Genomic DNA, 17,180 nt, shown 5'->3' with positions numbered 1-17,180 from the left:
GCGCGGGAGTGTCCGTGCAAGATGCGTGTGTCAGCCTGCCCGTGGATGTGTGTGCACCCGTGTGCGCTCCTAAGTGTGCCCGGGCGGGCGCCGGCGGGCGAGTCCCGCCCCCTCCCCAGCCTCCGTCCGCCCCTCCCCGCCCCGCGCCGCCTGCGCCGGCTGCATCCTCGCCTCCACCTCGCTCACCCCCTCCTCCCCGCACTTTCTCCTGCTCTCCCTCCCTCTCGGCTCAGACTGCCGGACTCGGCGCTCTTCTCGCCGGCCGCCCTGGGAATCGCCGGCTGCCACCGCCCAGCTCGCACCCGCTGGCCCCCCAGTGCTTGGGCACCTGTTGGAGGCGCAGAGACAGGTGCAGGGGGCTGGGCTGCCGGGGGCGAGAGGGTGAGGGTGAGTGTGTGTTAGCCTGTGTGTGCCCCTGGGGGTGTTTAGCTTCCCGGAGGCTGTAATTTCTGGCTCCTCTGGAGAGCCAGTTTCAGGAGGAGGCATCTGAGGCAGGGGTCCTCACCTTGGATGGCAGCGGATGGGGGCCCAGGCAGGCGGGCAGATCCTGGGGCTGAACGAAGGGACAGTGGGAAGTGAAAACCTCAGAGGTGGGTGACCCCCAGACCAGACAGGCGCCTGGTGCAGAAGGATAGTCAGAGCCTCAGAAAGACAGAGGAGGGGGCCTAGGGGGCAGCTTCAGGGGTAGGCAGGGCCCAGGGCAGACAGAAGCCCAGAATGAGGGGCTGGCGCTGGGAAGAGGACAGAGGGACAATCTAGAGGAAAGTGGGCAAGGCTGAGGTGGAGCCAGGACCTATCTGGGGGGAGTGGGCTGGCAGCCCAGCCCCGTGGAGCACAGCTTGGGGTCTGGAGGGCCCAGGCCTTCTGCCTGCCCGTCAGCGGGCACAGGCTGCCCTCTCCCTCAGCACCTAGGAAGGGAGGCCAGTGAGGGCCCACAGACCCTGGCGGGTGCCGCCTGGCCCTCAGCCAGCAGACGGGTAGGTTTGAGAAGTCAGACCCGGGCTCAAGCTCTCTCGAACCTCCCTCCCCCAGCCAGGGGTGCTGCATGAGGGGCCGCAGGGGCGACCGCATGACCATCAACATCCAGGAGCACATGGCCATCAACGTGTGCCCGGGGCCCATCCGGCCCATCCGCCAGATCTCTGACTACTTCCCCCGCCGGGGACCAGGACCTGAAGGGGGTGGCGGGGGCTTCGGAGAGGCCCCTGCTCATCTGGGCCCCCTGGCCCTGGCACCCCCTGCAGCCCTCCTTGGGGCCACCACGCCCGAGGATGGAGCTGAGGTGGACAGCTATGACTCGGATGATACCAGTGAGTCTGCGGGCTTGAAGGGCCCAGGGTGCTAATGGGGGCCTCCAGGCTTGTGGGAAGGGGATGGGGCCCTGCTGGGGGTGGGGAGGCGGCGGGCACCGCCACCACAGCTGCAGTCAGAGTGGAGATGACAGGTTCAGCTAGGCTCAATATTCAATATTTCTGCTGAGACACTCAACCACCCACAGAGCACCAGTTGCAGCCCAGCCAGGGACCCAGACGTGCACACACAAGCAGGCTGACAGGCACAGACACGCACAAACCTTCACAGCTGGCACACGTAGCAGGCCTGCCCACCTGTCTCTCACACACACCTGTCTTTACGCACGGACTCAGGTTACCTCTTCCCTCTTCTCCAGCCGCCCTGGGCACGCTGGAGTTTGACCTTCTCTACGACCAGGCTTCCTGCACTCTGCACTGTAGTATCCTCAGGGCCAAGGTGGGTACTCCCTGCCCCCTGAGAGCCCTGGCCCTGTTTGCCCCCTACCCTGAGAGGGGTGCGTTTCCATCCTCCTTTCCCTTCCCCAGGCCTGACTCCTGCTCCTCTCCCAGCACCCATCTTGGCTCTCCCGCCCCCAAGGGTCCACATTGCAGAGAGAGGGAGGGAGGGTGGGCAGGCTGGGAGCTCACAGCCCTCTTCCCTCCCCTCCTCTCCAGGGCCTCAAGCCCATGGATTTCAATGGCCTGGCCGACCCCTACGTCAAGCTGCACCTGCTGCCTGGAGCCTGCAAGGTAACGGCCTCCCCCTACCCTCGCCCCCCAGCCTGACCCAGCTTGTGGGTCTGCCCCCAGCCTTCGTCTGCCTCCAGCCTCTGTGGGTCTGGGGGACACGTACTGTGAACCCTTCGTCCCCACACCTAAGGCCAATAAGCTAAAAACTAAGACTCAGAGGAACACGCTGAATCCCGTGTGGAACGAGGACCTGGCGTACCGCGGAATCACAGATGACGACATCACCCACAAGGTGCTCAGGTGAGGGGTCTGTCCTCCCGGTTACCAATGAGTCCAGCTCAGCACCTCCTTGGGGACAACTGTCATTGGAACCTTCTTTGGTTGGTCGACCCACCTCCCATTAAGCCCTCGGATGCTCTAGAACCATCAGTGGCTCCCTGTCCCCTTCGGGAGCAGGCCAGAATGTTCCCCTGGGTTCCTGCCCTCCAAATAGCTCCTACTGCTCCTCCAACAGAGGACCGCCCTCTTGCGACTGGTCGGGTTCCTATCTCCTGACCTTTGCCTGTCGTGTCTCTTCCTGCTTCCTCTCTCTGCCGGCCTAAATCCCACTCATCATTTGAGGCTCTGCCTCCTCCTGCAGTCTTTCCCTGCTCACTGAGACCCCTTCTCAGAGCCCCTGACTTAAGTCAGACCTATGCAGCAGAGCTCTGCCCATTCTGCTGCCCTTGTCTCCCTAACATCTCTAAGGAGTGAAGTCTCAAGCGACAGAAATGGGAATGAGGCTTAGGGAGGTTAAGTGACTCGCTCAAGGTCATGTGGTTGCTAGGTGGCGGAGCTGGGAATTGAACACCTCTGCATGACACAGCTGCTCGAGAGTGTCACAGCAGAAGGCAGGGAAAGGGGCTGCAGACCGAGACGGATGGAAGTGAAAGCAATAATCTCTTACTTGCTGGGTTCATGAGCCTCTCCCAGGCTGGCTCCCTGCTCCACACAGGAAAGGACAGGGGCTCTAGGGGGAGGTATGCGCTCCTGGTCCAACTGTCAAGGCTCCTTCAGGCCCTTCTAGCTCTTACATCCTGGACCCGTGACCCACATCCACCAGTGCACACCCTGTGCGTGTTCAGTTGGATCCTGTCCCCAGGCCCTGAATGGAGGCTGTGTGTTTGTGTGTGTGTGTGTGTGTGTGTGTGTGTGTGTGTGTGTGTGTGTGGTCGCATTCCCAAGATTTGTGAGGGCTTCCTCAAGGAGCCGAGCAGGTCCTGATGGGCCGGGGACAGCCTGGGCAGCTGGAAAGGGAGGCGCAGAGGAACAGGGCAAATCAAAACATCCTCCCCCAGCTCCAGGCCTGGTGCTCCCCACACAGCCCTGAGACAGCCCATTTTACAAGTGAGGTGTAGAGTATTTAGGGCAGAGCTGGGACCAGCCTCGAGTGTTCAGAGTTCAGTCGGAGGACCTTTCTCCCAAACTGGAGTGGGGCTCAAGTACCCCAGGGGGCCTTGACCCTGCAGTTCCCTACCAGGATCTCCGTCTGTGATGAAGACAAGCTGAGCCACAACGAGTTCATCGGGGAGATCCGTGTACCCCTCCGCCGCCTCAAGCCTTCACAGAAGAAGCATTTTAACATCTGCCTTGAGCGCCAGGTCCCGGTCTGTGCCAGGCTGCGGGGTACCACGGGAAGGGGGCCCTGGGGAGATCAGGTTTCCAGAACTTTCTCTTTGCCCCCTCAGCTGGCTTCACCCTCTTCCATGTCTGTGGCGCTGAGGGGCATCTCCTGTTACCTGAAGGAGGTGAGCCACCCACGGGGACCGCATCTGGGCGGGAGGTGGTGAGGGTGCCGGCTGACGCCCGCGTCTGCTGGCAGCTGGAGCAGGTGGAGCAGGGGCCCGGGCTGCTGGAGGAGCGTGGGCGCATCCTGCTGAACCTCAGCTATAGCTCTCGGCGCCGTGGGCTGCTGGTGGGCATCGTGCGCTGCGCCCACCTGGCTGCCATGGACGTCAACGGCTACTCTGACCCCTACGTCAAGACGTGAGCCCTCGCCCTGCCCCGAGGCCCACCCTCCCCTCCCCAGGGACTTGCCACCAGCCCTGTCCTCTTCTGGGCCTGGCCTGTCCCTGACTGACCTGCTGCCCCACCCCCGTCCCTCCTCCCCCTCGGCAGGTACCTGAGGCCAGACGTGGATAAGAAATCCAAGCACAAAACATGTGTGAAGAAGAAGACTCTAAACCCGGAATTTAATGAGGTAAATGGGGCAGAGGCCAGAAATCGAGTGGGGCTGGGGCTGGGAGTGGGGGCAGCGCCTCATGGAAGGTGTCGCTTGCCCTGTCCCAGGAGTTCTTCTACGAGATGGAGCTCTCCACTCTGGCCAGCAAGACTCTGGAAGTCACAGTCTGGGACTATGACATTGGCAAATCCAACGACTTCATCGGTGAGGGAGGAGCCTGCTGGGTGGTGCTGATGGAGGGCAGCCTGGCAGTGAGCCCGGCCCTGATCTTGCCTGCCTCTACTGCTCCCAGGTGGCGTGGCCCTGGGGCCAGGAGCCCGGAGAGAGGCCCGGAAGCACTGGAGTGACTGTCTGCAGCAGCCGGACGCAGCTCTGGAGCGCTGGCACACCTTGACCAGCCAGTTGCCCCCGGCAGCCGGAGCCCTGCCTTCAGCCTGAGCAGGACAGCGGCCGCCCAGCACAGGGCCCTCAGGGCTGGGCCCAGTAGGCAGCCTTCGCACGAGTGTGTTGCACGTTTACACGGGGTGGAGGCCCCACCCCGCACTACTTGTCTTGTTTCGTGTCTCCGTGACCGTGGGTCTGTCTTCTTGTGAGGGACTGTGGAGATCTATATTCACATATGCAAACTTCCTCCTGCCTGACTCGCTACAACAGACAAATATGCAAACCACCCATCCAGAGCACACCTGCAGGGGGGATCCCACAGTGCCCCTGCCCCAAGGACCCGGCTGCTGCTCCTCTCTCCTGCCTCTCCAGGCTGCCCGGCCCCCTCCCCTCCAGGGAGGAGGTCGGATTAGGGGGGGTTTGGAGGAGGAGGTTTCCAAAAATGAAAATGACACACACAAAAAGAGGCACTCCTTTAATGCAGAATCTTCATTAAAAAAACCACCACCACCGAGCCCTGTACAGCTGCCCTTTTAAGTGCGGGGGCCACCGCAGGGTCTCTGCCTCTCTGAGAGGTGGCAGATGCTCCTGGCCCACTCATTTAAATAACTGTCCCCTGGATTGGGCTGGGATGTGAAGGCAGGGCCCCTGCCCTCCCTGGAGAGGGCCCACCTTCTGGGGGACATTCATGCATGTTTACGCCTTTTCTGATTGTGTCAGTGGCCACAGCATGGCAACCGGGCGTCAATAAACGTCTCTGCGGAAGCTGGGGGCTCATGTGTGCTGACACAGAGGGCGCTGGGCAGGGGGTCAGGCAGAGGGGTTCACTCCGGGATGTCGATCACCAGGTCATCATCCCCGTCCAGGGCGTCGTCCCCGCTGCCTGCATCGCTGAACATCTGCCGAGGGACGGCACTCAGGATCGTAGGGGGAGGCATCTTGGGTGGGGGCAGTGGGGCCAGGGCTGCCCCCACGCCGGCCCCAGAACCCCGGCCTGGGAAGGTCAGCGGCCCTCCCACGGGGCAGTCGGGGGGTCCTACCGCCATCTGCAGCAGTGGGGAGAAACACAGGGAGGGCCTATCAGGGAGGCACTGGGACCTCCAGGAGGCTGGCACTGCCCCTTAAGACAGTTCCAGGGGATGGGGAAGGGGGCAAAGGCTCATTCAAGGGGTAGTGGACACAGCCAGGCCAGCCACGGCTGGAATCAGGGAGCCTGCCCCACCTCAGCCCTGCAGAGTCTCACACCAGCAAGTGCGTGGGGGTGAGGGTTGGTGATGGAAGTGCTGATGAGGGTGGCGGTGGAGGGAGTCTCATGGGAAACCAGGAGGGAAAGGCCGGGCCCTGTCCTGCCAGTCAGGCACTGTGGCTGCCCCTGGGATAGCAGCCAGTGCCAGAGCCAGCCTGGAGTGCCTGCCTGCCCGCCTCTGGGCACCTCCAGTACCACCTGCCACACTGGCCTCCTCTCCCTCCTCCTCCTGAGGGGCTCACTGGTTTGGTGGAGGGTGTCAAAGGTCTTCACCCCCAGCCGTGTGAGGCTTCTACCTCTTGTGTCTGGGAGGGGCCCCTCTGTGGGATCCCCAGAGCCACCGGCCTAGGCCAGGCCCTCCTCTCAGCTCACCTGGACTCCCTGCCTTCAGCCTCTCCCAGATCCAGCGCCTCCTCCGCACTGCAGCCAGAGTAAGCTCTCTAGAACACAGACCTGAGCGCGTCACTCCTGTACTCGGGGGCCTCCGGCTCCTCGCTGCCCTCAGGACAGGCAGTGCCTGAGAACAGGCCAGTCCTTCCACCTGGACTGTCCTTTTCTATTTGTCAAAGGTCCTGCTTTGTGCTCTGAGGCTGGGAAGTGGCCTCTGTCCTGCCCAACCCTCCAGCCCCACCCCTGCCAGGTCCTTCTGAATCCTTCCCAGATCTGTGGACCTCCTGCTTTGCCTGTAGGCACAAACTGAGCACCTACTATGTGCCAGATGACTTCCATTAATGATCTCTCACTCTTCCGACCACCCTGGAAGGCAGGAGAGGTCATCAGCCAGAGGAGGAAACGGAGGCTTGGAAATGGAGGTTTGAAGGCACAGGCCTGCCAGGTCCCCACCAGGCAGTGTCCAGTCTGGCCCCGGGGTGCGGGGATGGCAGTAGTCTTCACAGTGGCCCTTCTGATTGCCTTAACACATTCGGGCCCCTGTGGCCTACTCTCTGCTTCTCAAGGCGGCCCCCTCACCGCCGCTGTTCCTAGGGTGACATGGAGGGCCAGAGTGGGTTTGTATGTCGGGCGACTGGGGTCTGCCAGGATGGATGACAGACAGGAAGCCCAGCTCTGAACAGCACCCTTGCACCCAGTACCAGGCACTCATGTGCACACACGGGAGCAGATGCACACGCACGACTGAGAAGGCCGGTGGCATGACTGTCCCCCTCCTCTGGCCACCACCTCTTGATTACCTACCCGAGGCCCCATGTCCTACCCCTGCTTGGACTGACTTCATGGCCTCCTCAGCGTGACCCACGGTAGTGAATGCTTATCTGTGGCGCACGAGGGACAAGGCACCGGGCTAAGTGTTTTCTCTCTCTTAACTCATTTTATCCTCACAACGACCCCACCGAACAGAGGAGCAAGCGGAGGCCCTGAGAGTTAAATGACGCGCCCAAGTCGCACGGCGAGTGCGTGGAGGAAACCCAGCTAAAACGGGTGAGGCCCAGGCTCCTGACTGACCTGCTTCAGTCTTCACAGCGTCCCCTCCCCTCTCCTCACACCACCACACCCAGAAACTTCAGGGACCCCCACTCTCCTCATAGGACACCCAGCCTTCTATGACCTGACCCACCCTATCCTTCCTAGGCTGTTCGCTCTCACCCCTCCGGCTCCAGCCCAAACACCACTTTTGCCGTGTCCCCGCCTTCCTTCCACAACCACCTCAGCCTGACTCTCACCCTGGGCTCAAGTGTCACCTGTTCTTTGAGGCCGTCCCTGATTTTTCCCCTCCCCCATGCACCGCCATTGGTTTGGGCCCTTTTCCCCTGCCTGCCCCGAACATAGCTCACTGACACGCCTCTGGGTCAGGAGCCAGCACTTCAGAGCCCTGAACTGCCAAGCGCACACCACGCCACGCCTCCACGCTCTGCTCCAGGTTTCTCTGGCCCGTGCCTTCTCCACCAGTCCGCCCAGCCCAGAAAGCGGAACCCCTGCCAAGTAGCGTGAAGCAGGAGCTGAGCAGTATCGTCACCCGTTATCTACTCATCTTCCAGGCTCAAGGGCCAAGGTCACGCGGGAGGAAGTGGCAGAGCTGGGGTTAGAACTCCAGAACCCACACTCCTAACCACCACAAGCAGGGCTCCCGTTCCACCTCTGGCTCCAGAGTCTCCAGTCTCCAGTCCACCCAACTTGAGAGCTGCCAGCCCGGTCCTTATTTCACTTTGACTCAGAGCTGGAAGGGCACTGTGCCTTCCGTGTCCTCATCTCTCCCAGGGCTCAGGGTGCAGAGACCTCTTCTCCTCGCCATCCACCTCCCTGCCCGTGACTTCCAAATACGGCCCCCGTGCGGCCCAGGCTCATGTTACCCAGTTGTCTCGTTGACATTTCCAGACAGCATCTCAAGACATCCAAAGCCAAACTCACCTTCCTTCCCAAACCTGCTCCTCCCAGAGTCCTCCCCGACTCAGAAAAGGGCCACTTCTTTGGCTGCTCAGGCCCAAACCCCTGGAGTCACCCTCAACGTCCCTCTCTCTCACAGCCCACACGGCTCTTCCTGGGGCTCATTCTTTGAAAGAGACCCATCACCCACTTTTCACCCTTCCCCCTGCTGCCTGGTTGACCGCAGGAGCCTCCTCACTGGTATCCCCACTTCCATCCTGACCCCCCACCCACCAGCCTATTCACTGCAGTGTCAAGCAGTTTTCTTAACACATCAATCAGATCAGATGCCCCTCTGCCCCACCTTCTCCAGTGGCTCCCGTTTCACTCACAGTACCAGCCAGAAACTTCCCAACACCTCCGAGGCCCTCCACAGCCTTGCCCCTCAGGTGCTGTTCTGACCTGCTCTCTGGTCACTCTCCCTCTCCCTCTCCTCCGACCACACTGGCCTCCTTCCTAGTCCTTGAAGAAGCCGAACACGTACCCACCCCCAGGGCCCCTGTGCTGGTTCTTCCTGAATGAAACACTTTGCAGAGAGCCAGAGGGCTTTGCTCATTTAAGTCTCTGACCACCCCACTGTAAACATCAGCCCCATGTACTCTGGTGTTTCCCACGCTCTTTATCTGAATCTATCTTTCTACATTGTTACCTATTTATCTTGTTTCCTGCCTACCCTTCGAGAACATGGGCTCCATGAAAGCAGGGATTTCTGCTCTGTTCGCTACTGTATGTGCAGCACCTAGCACAGTGCCTGGTACCCAGCAGACGCTCCACAACACTTGCTGATTACACGTGGTTTGATCACTCACTTTACAGACAAACAACCTGAGACCTAGAGGGTCACGGTCACATGGTTTCTAAGTGGTGCAACCTTGACTTGATTCTAGATCCCACAACTCTGCCCCTCCTTGGGGGCTGCCTGGCAATACAGAACACTTGTGAAAATGAGCCTGGCCCCCAGCCACCTTCACTCTGAGCTCCCCGAGTCTGGGCTTGCCCTGACTGGTCTCACAGGGAGCCTGGGAGCCAGGACTTCTGGGACCCGCCCCTCAGCGCCTAACCCTGGGCTGGGTCCCCAGCAGCAGCCCCAAATCAGCCCTTCAACGTTCTCGGACAGGCCCCCAGCCGTCCTGAGCCTCCCTCAGGTGGCTGTCCTGCCGTTCTGGCCCCTCCCTAACGTCCCCCAAACAGGGTACCTTGAGTTTCCGGGGCAGGCGGGGCCGTTTCTCCCGCTTGGGCCTCAGGGGGCTGGGCTCGGGCAGCTGCAGGGCCAGGTAGTCAGAAGGGAATGGGGGGTAGGTGGGGGAAGCCAGCTGCAGGCGGGAGTGAGGGGATGGAGATGGGAAATGGAGTGGATGGGGTGGGGGTAGAAGGAAGAAATGCAAACAGGAGGAAGAATGGAAAAACAAGAGATGGTGATGAGTGTGGCTCCTGAGAACAGACGGGAGGGGACAGCAGCAGGACTGTGTCCTGGGGTCTCCTCTCCTCAGTCACGTCTGTCCCCCATTCCTACACCAGGGAGAAGTAGGCAGCCCCGACTCACACCCCTCCGAGGCACGCTTGCTGGCCACACCCAGACAGATGTTCTTGGTGCTGGGCTGGCTTCACCCTGAGGCCTGGACCCTCTGCCCAAATGATGCCCACCTTATTCCCAGGCATCTGACCATTTCCCACCCCTGACCCCAACTCACCGAGCTCAGGTATGGGGAGGGGGCCCCAGAGGCCTGAAGGGGAAACCCTGTTGAAGGAGGCAGGGAGAGGCTGGTGGGGGAGGGGGCACCCCCCAGCGGAGGGCTTCTCTTCCTGGAGAAAGGACAGGGGAGGGGGTCAGAGGCAAGAGGCAGCCCAGGTACCCTCTCCAACCCCCACCCCCCACCCTCCCGGGAAGAATGATGGCTTCTTCTCACCTCTTAGGAGCTGGCGTGTCCGACAACTTGGATGTCCCCTCTGTCTCGCTGTTATCTGAAGATGCAGTGGCATCTGAGTCTGTGAGGGGAGGGCTGGTAAGTAGTGGGTGGGAGTCCCCGTCTACCCCAGAGGGGCGTAATCTCAACTCTACGGAAGGGTTCTGGGGAATCTGAAGGGCACACAGGTGTATTCTGGGGAGGCCCACAGCTTCCTTAAAATGTCCTTTACGACCTAATTCCTGCCTGGACTCCTCCCTGGTAACATACTGTCAAGCATTTTCTACGTGCCAGGCTCTGAACAGGTGCTTGACATTCACTGCCTCTCCTTGTCTTCAGAACTATCCAAGGAGAAAAGGGAAGACGTCACCTCCGCTTTTCAGATGCAGTCACGGAGGCTCAGAAAGGAAGGTGTTGGACTGGGACTTGAGCCCAGGCCTCTGACTCCTGACCATTTTATGCTATTCTCTCCTTATTTGCCTAAGCTGTCCAGAGCTTACCTCTGCCCCACTCCACATATGCAGGGTCCTGGTAATTTGCCCCTCAAATCTCTCCTACCTTCACTCACTGTTCCCCATTCCAACTGTCACGAGGTCAGGTCAGCACCATGTCAAAATCACCTGCTAAGCAATCTCACCTCTCCTGCCACCCACTGTCCTCCCCGAGGACAGAACAACATAAAACGCAAAACTGATCACATCCTTCCCAATGCCTGGAAGCATTTGAAGTGCTTCTTAATATAGCCCCAACCCACCCTTCTGGTCTCCCAACCAAACTGTATTCTTCACATCACACCAACCTATTTTCTCAAAACCAAAATTCATTTCCCAGATTTGTGCCTCTACCTAGAAGGCCCATCATTCACTTAACAGATGACCATTTACACGTAAAATACGTTATTCCCGATTTCTCTGCTCAGATAGATCCTTTAAAAGCAGATTAGGGCTTCCCTGGTGGCGCAGTGGTTGGGAGTCCGCCTGCCACTGCAGGGGATGCGGGTTCGTGCCCCGGTCCGGGAAGATCCCACATGCCGCGGAGCGGCTGGGCCCGTGAACCATGGACGCTGAGCCTGCGTGTCCAGAGCCTGTGCTCCGCAACGGGAGAGGCCACAGCGGTGAGAGGCCCGCGTACCGCAAAAAAAAAAAAAAGAAAGAAAGAAGTAGATTAAATGTCACCTCTCTGAAAAGTCTCCCAGAATCCCTCAGGCCCAGTTGATGGCTGACTCTTCCAGAACCCTTTACTCTCACTGGTCACGGCTCTCCTCACTCTACTAGGACACTGTCATATATGAGTGTCTCCCTGACCACACTGTGGGCTTCTCCAGGAGATAAGTGGTGGCTTATGTCTCTGGCTCTTGTTTCTCAGCTATATCCCACTCTGATCATAAACAGGCTGGGTTCCCTCACGCCTCCTATCCTGAAGTCCCCCTCCAAAAGCAAGTTAACTGAAAGACCTCCAGGAAGGAACATGAAGGCAATGAGAAGCTAGAATGAAAGCCAAATATTTTGCCATGATCTACATGAGTTGGCTCCTACCTACTTCTTTGACCTCATCCACTGTCTTCCTATAATATGTAAATGAATAGGTGTTCAATGTTCTAATAAAACATTATTTACAAAAACAAGCAATCTGGGGACTTTTCTGGTGGGGCAGTGGTTAAGAATCCGCTGGCCAATGCAGCGGGCATGGGTTCGATCCCAGGTCCAGGAAGATCCCACATGCTGTGGAGCATCTAAGCCCGTGTGCCACAACTACTGAGCCTGCGCTCTAGAGCCCATGCTCCGCAACAAGAGAAGCCACCGCAATAAGCCCGCGCACCGCAACGAAGAGTAGCCCCCACTCGCCACAACTAGAGAAAACCCGCGCGCAGCAACGCACACCCAATGCAGCCAAAAATAAATAAGTAAATAAAACAAAAACAAGCAATCTGGCTGTTTGCTGACCCTTGCTCTAGACACCATGGAGAGAGGTGATTGCATGTGACATGGCTTATGAGAAAAACTGGGCCACAAAGGCCCATCTTAGGACTTTTTCAAATTGTGGGTATCAACCTAATAGTGGGTCACAAATTCAACTTACTGATTTACAACGAGCACTAAATGGAAAAAAAAAAAGCAGTCTAAAAAGTATCAGAACAAACTGCATATAGGGCTCTTAACATTATTTCACTAAATTTTGTTTTATAAGCAAGTAAGTACATGGGGGTTGGTCACGATGTAAAATCTATTATTGGTTGTAAACGGTGCTCAAAAAAGTTTGAGAACAGTGCTTTACGTGCTTCATCCCTTCTCCTCAAAAAACCTGGTACGTTTTTACCTCAGGGAATCTGCATCTGTGACTCCCTCTGTGGGAAATCTCTCACTCATCTTCACATCTTCTTCTTATCTAGGTCCCAGCTCCAACATTACTTCCTGAAAAAAGCCTTTCTTGAATTCTTTATTAAGATGTTGCCTGCCATCTACTTTTGTATGGTCTGTAACTAAGAACGGCTTTTACATTTTTAAATCGTTGGGGGAAAAGAAACTCCAAAGAAAAATATTTCATGACGTGAAAGTTTTATGATGTTCAAATTCATAAATAAAGTTTTATTGAAACACAGCCATACTCACTTATTCACAACTCACCTATTGCTGTTTCTGCACAACAAAGGCAGAGCTGTATAGGCGCAACAGAAATTGTACGTTCTTCAAAGCCTAAAATACTTATTACTTGGCCCTTTACAGAGAAAGTTTATCAACCCCCGTTCTACTCTAATCCCTACCACGTAACCCTGATTTTCTTCCTCAAATCTAAAATTCTAGTTTATTTCTTTGCTTACTTACTACCCCCAACGAGAATACAAATTCCAAGAGGCTTTATCCATCTTGGTTACCACTGTATCCTCTGTGCAAAGCCCACTGCCTGAAATACAGCAGATACTCAGTTATACTTGAGTGAAAGAATAGTGAGGAGGACGACAAGCCACTAGGCTTAAGAACCATTGGAGGCTGTATTGGCCTCCGCGGCCTAAAGGGAGGGCCCAGGAAGCTTGCTGGAGTGCCAGGAGCATGTCCTCCACCAATTTTTCATGACCTTGCTCACCAGAAGAGTCTTCATCCACGTTCTCGTACTGCAGAAGTCGGTCTAGGAGGAAACTGAGGGAACGGGCGGAGAGAACAAGAGTGTTTACTCCCATCTCTGCAATGTTCTCCTGGGCCCTCGTCCCTTCCAGCTGGCCTGTTGGAGCCTCACAACAGCCCCGAGGCAGTTATCATGCATTTGTGGCCCATTCTAGGATGGGATCCGAATGCAGATCCACAGGAGCCACATCACCCGCTGGCCTCCCTCCTCCCCTCAACGTGTCTCACCTCTTGTCCCGGGACACCTTCAGCAATTTCCTCTGCGCCTTCCTCAGTTCCTCCTGGAAGCACTCGTGTTCCTGTATTACCGGCAAGGTGGGAGCTGAGCCAACGGCCGTCCGTAAATGGAGCCCGGACGCCGGCCACAGCTCACCCTACTCTCTTCACACACAGGTAAACTGAAGTCTTACGAGCACCAGGCCTCACCCCCTACCGCCTCACCACCCCAGCACTCACGTAGATGAGGAATTTGAGCTTCCGCTTCAGGTTCCGGTATTTCTTCTTGTAGTCCACTTCGCCGTCCGCCGGCCCGTTCATGACCCGCCCCGGGAGAAGCGCCCCAGCACTGGCCGGGAGCCGGGCTACCCCGAGCCGGCTCAGCCCAGCCTCTCCCACCTCCACTTCCGGAGAGTCGGCAGGGCTGTATCCGCTGGGACTACAACTCCCGCCGTGCCCCGCGCCCAGGAATCGTAACCACACCGGCTGCCCTCCTGGGGAATACCGGGAAAGGAACGTTGCTTCCAGGGGATACGCTAAAAATGGCGCCGCGGCGACGGGATGATGTCACAAAGATGGCGGACGCTGGAGGGCACCCTTACTGATTCGAAATGTGCTTAGCGATTTGAAGCCACGAGAAGGCATTCCTAGTCTCCTGGCGAGGACGCCCTTTTCCTTCTGTCTTTCAAAATCACAGATGCCTAGTTGCTGCCCGTGACCACGAACAGAGGCAGCGTCGCGGGTTGATTGTTACATCCAAAGGTGTAGCCGGCTCCCAATCGGTTTCTAACGAGAATTCTCCTTCAGAAGAGATTCGTTCTAAGAAAAGGAAGGAACCGCGAGACTCTCCAACTGCCCGCGGAAGGCAAGTTTTGTCTCGCAGAGTTCTGGGTCCAAGCGGCCCGTGACGGATACTCAACGGTCTTCCACCTCACGGCGCCACGATACTGCGCGTGCGCAAGCTCCTGTCAAACGCGCGGACGGGGGCCGAGAAGAAAAACGGCGGGAGCCGCCGATATCAGGTGGAGCAAAATGGCTCGGGAGAATGAGATGCAGGAGTTCACCCGTAGGTTCTTCCAAGGCCGCCCGGACCTCAGGTGCACCGGAGGTTGGAGGCGGGGTTGTAAAGGGTAGGGGCGGGACAGGGACTCCGTCGTGACACGTGTTTCCGCAGCACGCTTACGCACTCCATCGTGCGGCGGAGGTTCTTGGCTCACGCGGGCCGCGACCACCTGGAGCCCGAGGAGAAGCAGGCGCTGAAGCGGCTAGTGGAGGAGGAGCTGCTGAAGATGCAGGTGTGGGCCCGAGCCTGGGCCACCGCAGGCGGGGGTTGTGGCCGTGGAGGAGGGGCCTGAGAGCGGCGGGGCGGAACACAACCTTGATACATGTGATGCTCTCTTGATGCACACACAGGTGGATGAAGCGGGTGGCAGGGAAAAGAGGCTCGACGTTGCCAAGAAGGCCAAGAGGCCTCCCATCCCCTGCCGTGACCCAGCGAGAAAAAGGTTCCGTTTCAATTCGGAGTCAGGTTAGTGCCTTGTGCATAGTTGGTTCATGCTAAAGGTATTTATTTATTGTGCGTGTGTTATGTTCCAAGGCCTTAGGTGAGGGCGCGTGGCCCGTGAGTCAGGAGCCAGGAACAGGGTGGACTGAGAGCTGTTTCCTACTGCCCTTCCCTCCATCAGAGCAGGATTCAAGGCAACCAATCCCAAGTGGAGGGAGAAGGGACAGGAGGAACCTGTCCCAACCTCCTCTTCTCTCCACATTCCAGAGCCCAGCTCTGCAGCCTCCAGTCCAGACTGCTTCAGCCTCCCAGCAAAGAATGGGATGGCAGCAGAAGTCAGTCCAGCCGAGGATGAGAATCCAAAGCGAGCCTCAAAGAAAGCAATTGAGGAGAGCAGTGACGAGGAAGAACAGCAGAGGGACCTGACTGCAAAGATGGGATTAGAGAAGGAGGAGGTGAAGGAGAGCAGTGAGGAGGAGGAAGAGGGCTCTGCCAGAAAGAGTAAGGTCTGGAAAGAAGCAAGCAGTGAGGAAGAGGAAGATGAGAAAAAGGAAGAGAAGGAGGAGGAGGAAAAGGAGTCCAAGGGCAGGACTAGGAAGCAGCCTGGGACAAAGAACAAGCAGGCACCAGGCAAGGCCTCAGCCAGTAGGAAACAGGCCAGGGAGGAGAGTGAAGACAGTGAGGAACGTGCCCAGGGGCCAGGAAAGAAGGCAAAGGGAAAGAAAAGAGCTAAAAGCCACCAGGAAAGTGAAAAGGAGAGTGAGGAGGAGGAGACCCTAGCCAAGAAGAAAGAGAACAGAGAGGAAGAAGAGGATTGGAAACTCACAACCCAGAGCAGTGGAGGCCAAAGGTCCTCCTCTTTGGAGGAGAGGAGCTGTAAGCAGAAAAGCAGGGCAGCAAGACTGCTGGGATCCCCGGGGGACAGAGAGGAACAGAAGGGAAGATCAGCAGCAGGCAGTGGGAATAGTAGTGGGGAAGATGAAGAGCCCCTAGTGCAGAGGAAGAGCAAAGACAAGACCCAGTGGAAGGGTGGGAAAAGGCAGAGTGGAAGCAGTGAGGAGGATGGGGAAGACAGCTGGAGGAAGATGACGCCAACTACTGGAAAGACAGCCAACGTGGGCAGTATCAATGGTGAGGCAAGTGACTCGGAGAAGGAGGTGAGTGACAGCGAGGCAGAGGGGACCCCCAAGAAGGAGAGGAAGAACCGCTCTTCCAAGAAGAGCTCCAAGAAAGGCAGGACACGAAGCTCCTCCTCCTCTTCCACAGATGGCAGTCCAGAACATAAAGGCAGGAAGGTGAGGGCTGAAGATGGGGTGGGAGGCTACCATCAAGGAAGAGGGAGACCCTGACTCAAGCCCAAAAGGCTTGGCCTTCAGCTGCTATCTTCCCTTGCCAGGCTGGCTCTGGTCGCCCTGGTGAGGACCACCCATCTGTGATGAGGCTAAAGCGCTACATTCGGGCCTGTGGGGCTCATCGAAACTACAAGAAGCTGCTGGGCTCCTGCCGTTCACACAAGGAACGCCTGAGTGTTCTCCGAGCAGAACTGGAAGCCCTGGGCATGAAGGGTGAGGCTGGGCGTGTCCTGGGGGCTGCAGGAGAAGGCCTTGGCTGCTGGGGAGGAGAGGATCACAAGCTTCTTCTGCCCCAGGTAACCCTTCCTTAGAGAAGTGTCGGGCCCTGAAGGAGCAGCGGGAAGAGGCAGCTGAGGTAGCCTCCTTGGACATTACCAACATCATCAGTGGTTCAGGTGAGGGGCTTCCTTCCACTGTCCAGGAGCAGATGGGGCATGGACTTTCTCAGACAACTCATCTCCTGCTTTCTCATCCCCTCTAGGCCGGCCACGCAGACGCACAGCCTGGAACCCTGCAGGAGCAGCAGCCCCACCAGGGGAGCTATACTGCAGGACCCTGGACTCAGAGGAAGAGCGGCCCCGCCCCCCACCCCCAGACTGGTCACATATGCGTGGCATCATCAGCAGTGATGGCGAGAGCAACTGAGCTCCCCCTGTCCCCAGGAGGGACTTTCCACTTGTAGAAAACATGTATAGCATACCCACCCCCAACTCTGCCTGCAGAGCAGAAGCAGCTTTCTTCGGAGAAGACTCGCAGCTCCCAGGGACACAAGTTATTGGGATTCTACTTCTCAGCTTCACATTCCCAGTTTAAAGTGTTTACAGGGATTTATTTTTAAAGACTCAATAAAGGAGTGTTTGAATCACCTCATCA

At 57.7% G+C, this 17,180-nt stretch overlaps 3 protein-coding genes across 4 annotated transcripts; 2 read left to right on the top strand and 1 right to left on the bottom strand.

The window, feature by feature from the left end:
- The first annotated feature begins 1,045 nt into the window (after positions 1-1,045).
- DOC2A (double C2 domain alpha) lies at positions 1,046-4,641 on the top strand. The gene is made up of 10 exons (XM_024744584.1): positions 1,046-1,310; positions 1,670-1,749; positions 1,968-2,042; positions 2,173-2,282; positions 3,502-3,628; positions 3,710-3,769; positions 3,844-4,007; positions 4,140-4,221; positions 4,311-4,407; positions 4,496-4,641. The coding sequence occupies exons 1-10, from the start codon at positions 1,046-1,048 to the stop codon at positions 4,639-4,641; spliced, it is 1,206 nt and encodes a 401-aa protein (XP_024600352.1).
- Positions 4,642-5,047: 406 nt separating this feature from the next.
- On the bottom strand, positions 5,048-13,903 carry INO80E (INO80 complex subunit E). Of its 2 annotated transcripts, XM_024744442.1 has the most exons (8): positions 13,692-13,872; positions 13,464-13,534; positions 13,198-13,250; positions 10,120-10,198; positions 9,904-10,015; positions 9,409-9,525; positions 6,206-6,273; positions 5,491-5,633 (listed from the first exon to the last, which is right to left on the bottom strand). In XM_024744442.1, exons 1-8 carry the CDS (start codon positions 13,770-13,772, stop codon positions 5,624-5,626), a joined length of 591 nt encoding a protein of 196 aa, XP_024600210.1. In that variant the 5' UTR covers positions 13,773-13,872; the 3' UTR covers positions 5,491-5,623. The 2 variants fall into 2 exon arrangements, with proteins under 2 accessions (XP_024600209.1, XP_024600210.1); XM_024744441.1 differs by lacking the exon at positions 6,206-6,273 and having other exon boundaries at positions 5,048-5,633; positions 13,692-13,903.
- A 548-nt stretch (positions 13,904-14,451) lies between these two features.
- On the top strand, positions 14,452-17,177 carry HIRIP3 (HIRA interacting protein 3). The gene is made up of 7 exons (XM_024744440.1): positions 14,452-14,548; positions 14,626-14,746; positions 14,865-14,979; positions 15,223-16,250; positions 16,352-16,520; positions 16,604-16,702; positions 16,789-17,177. The coding sequence occupies exons 1-7, from the start codon at positions 14,484-14,486 to the stop codon at positions 16,950-16,952; spliced, it is 1,761 nt and encodes a 586-aa protein (XP_024600208.1). The 5' UTR covers positions 14,452-14,483; the 3' UTR covers positions 16,953-17,177.
- The last annotated feature ends 3 nt before the right edge of the window (positions 17,178-17,180 follow it).

The sequence above is a fragment of the Neophocaena asiaeorientalis genome, unplaced genomic scaffold (assembly GCF_003031525.2).
Source record: "Neophocaena asiaeorientalis asiaeorientalis breed wild unplaced genomic scaffold, Neophocaena_asiaeorientalis_V1.1 scaffold91, whole genome shotgun sequence".
Taxonomy (NCBI): domain Eukaryota; kingdom Metazoa; phylum Chordata; class Mammalia; order Artiodactyla; family Phocoenidae; genus Neophocaena; species Neophocaena asiaeorientalis.
The sequence above is the reverse complement of the archived record's forward strand: the minus strand, read 5'-3'. Positions and strand labels throughout refer to the sequence as shown.

Excerpts from the sequence above, each read along its gene's own strand:
- DOC2A (XM_024744584.1), top strand. The coding sequence starts at position 1,046 with ATGAGGGGCCGCAGGGGCGACCGCATGACCATCAACATCCAGGAGCAC. Across the intron at positions 2,043-2,172 it reads TGCTGCCTGGAGCCTGCAAG|GCCAATAAGCTAAAAACTAA; the intron begins GTAACGGCCTCC and ends CCCACACCTAAG. Across the intron at positions 4,222-4,310 it reads TAAACCCGGAATTTAATGAG|GAGTTCTTCTACGAGATGGA; the intron begins GTAAATGGGGCA and ends GCCCTGTCCCAG.
- INO80E (XM_024744441.1), bottom strand. The coding sequence starts at position 13,772 with ATGAACGGGCCGGCGGACGGCGAAGTGGACTACAAGAAGAAATACCGG. Across the intron at positions 13,535-13,691 it reads AGCTCAAATTCCTCATCTAC|GAACACGAGTGCTTCCAGGA; the intron begins GTGAGTGCTGGG and ends CCGGTAATACAG. Across the intron at positions 9,526-9,903 it reads CCTCCCCATACCTGAGCTCG|CTGGCTTCCCCCACCTACCC; the intron begins GTGAGTTGGGGT and ends TCCCGCCTGCAG.
- HIRIP3 (XM_024744440.1), top strand. The coding sequence starts at position 14,484 with ATGGCTCGGGAGAATGAGATGCAGGAGTTCACCCGTAGGTTCTTCCAA. Across the intron at positions 14,747-14,864 it reads AGGAGCTGCTGAAGATGCAG|GTGGATGAAGCGGGTGGCAG; the intron begins GTGTGGGCCCGA and ends ATGCACACACAG. Across the intron at positions 14,980-15,222 it reads CCGTTTCAATTCGGAGTCAG|AGCCCAGCTCTGCAGCCTCC; the intron begins GTTAGTGCCTTG and ends TCCACATTCCAG.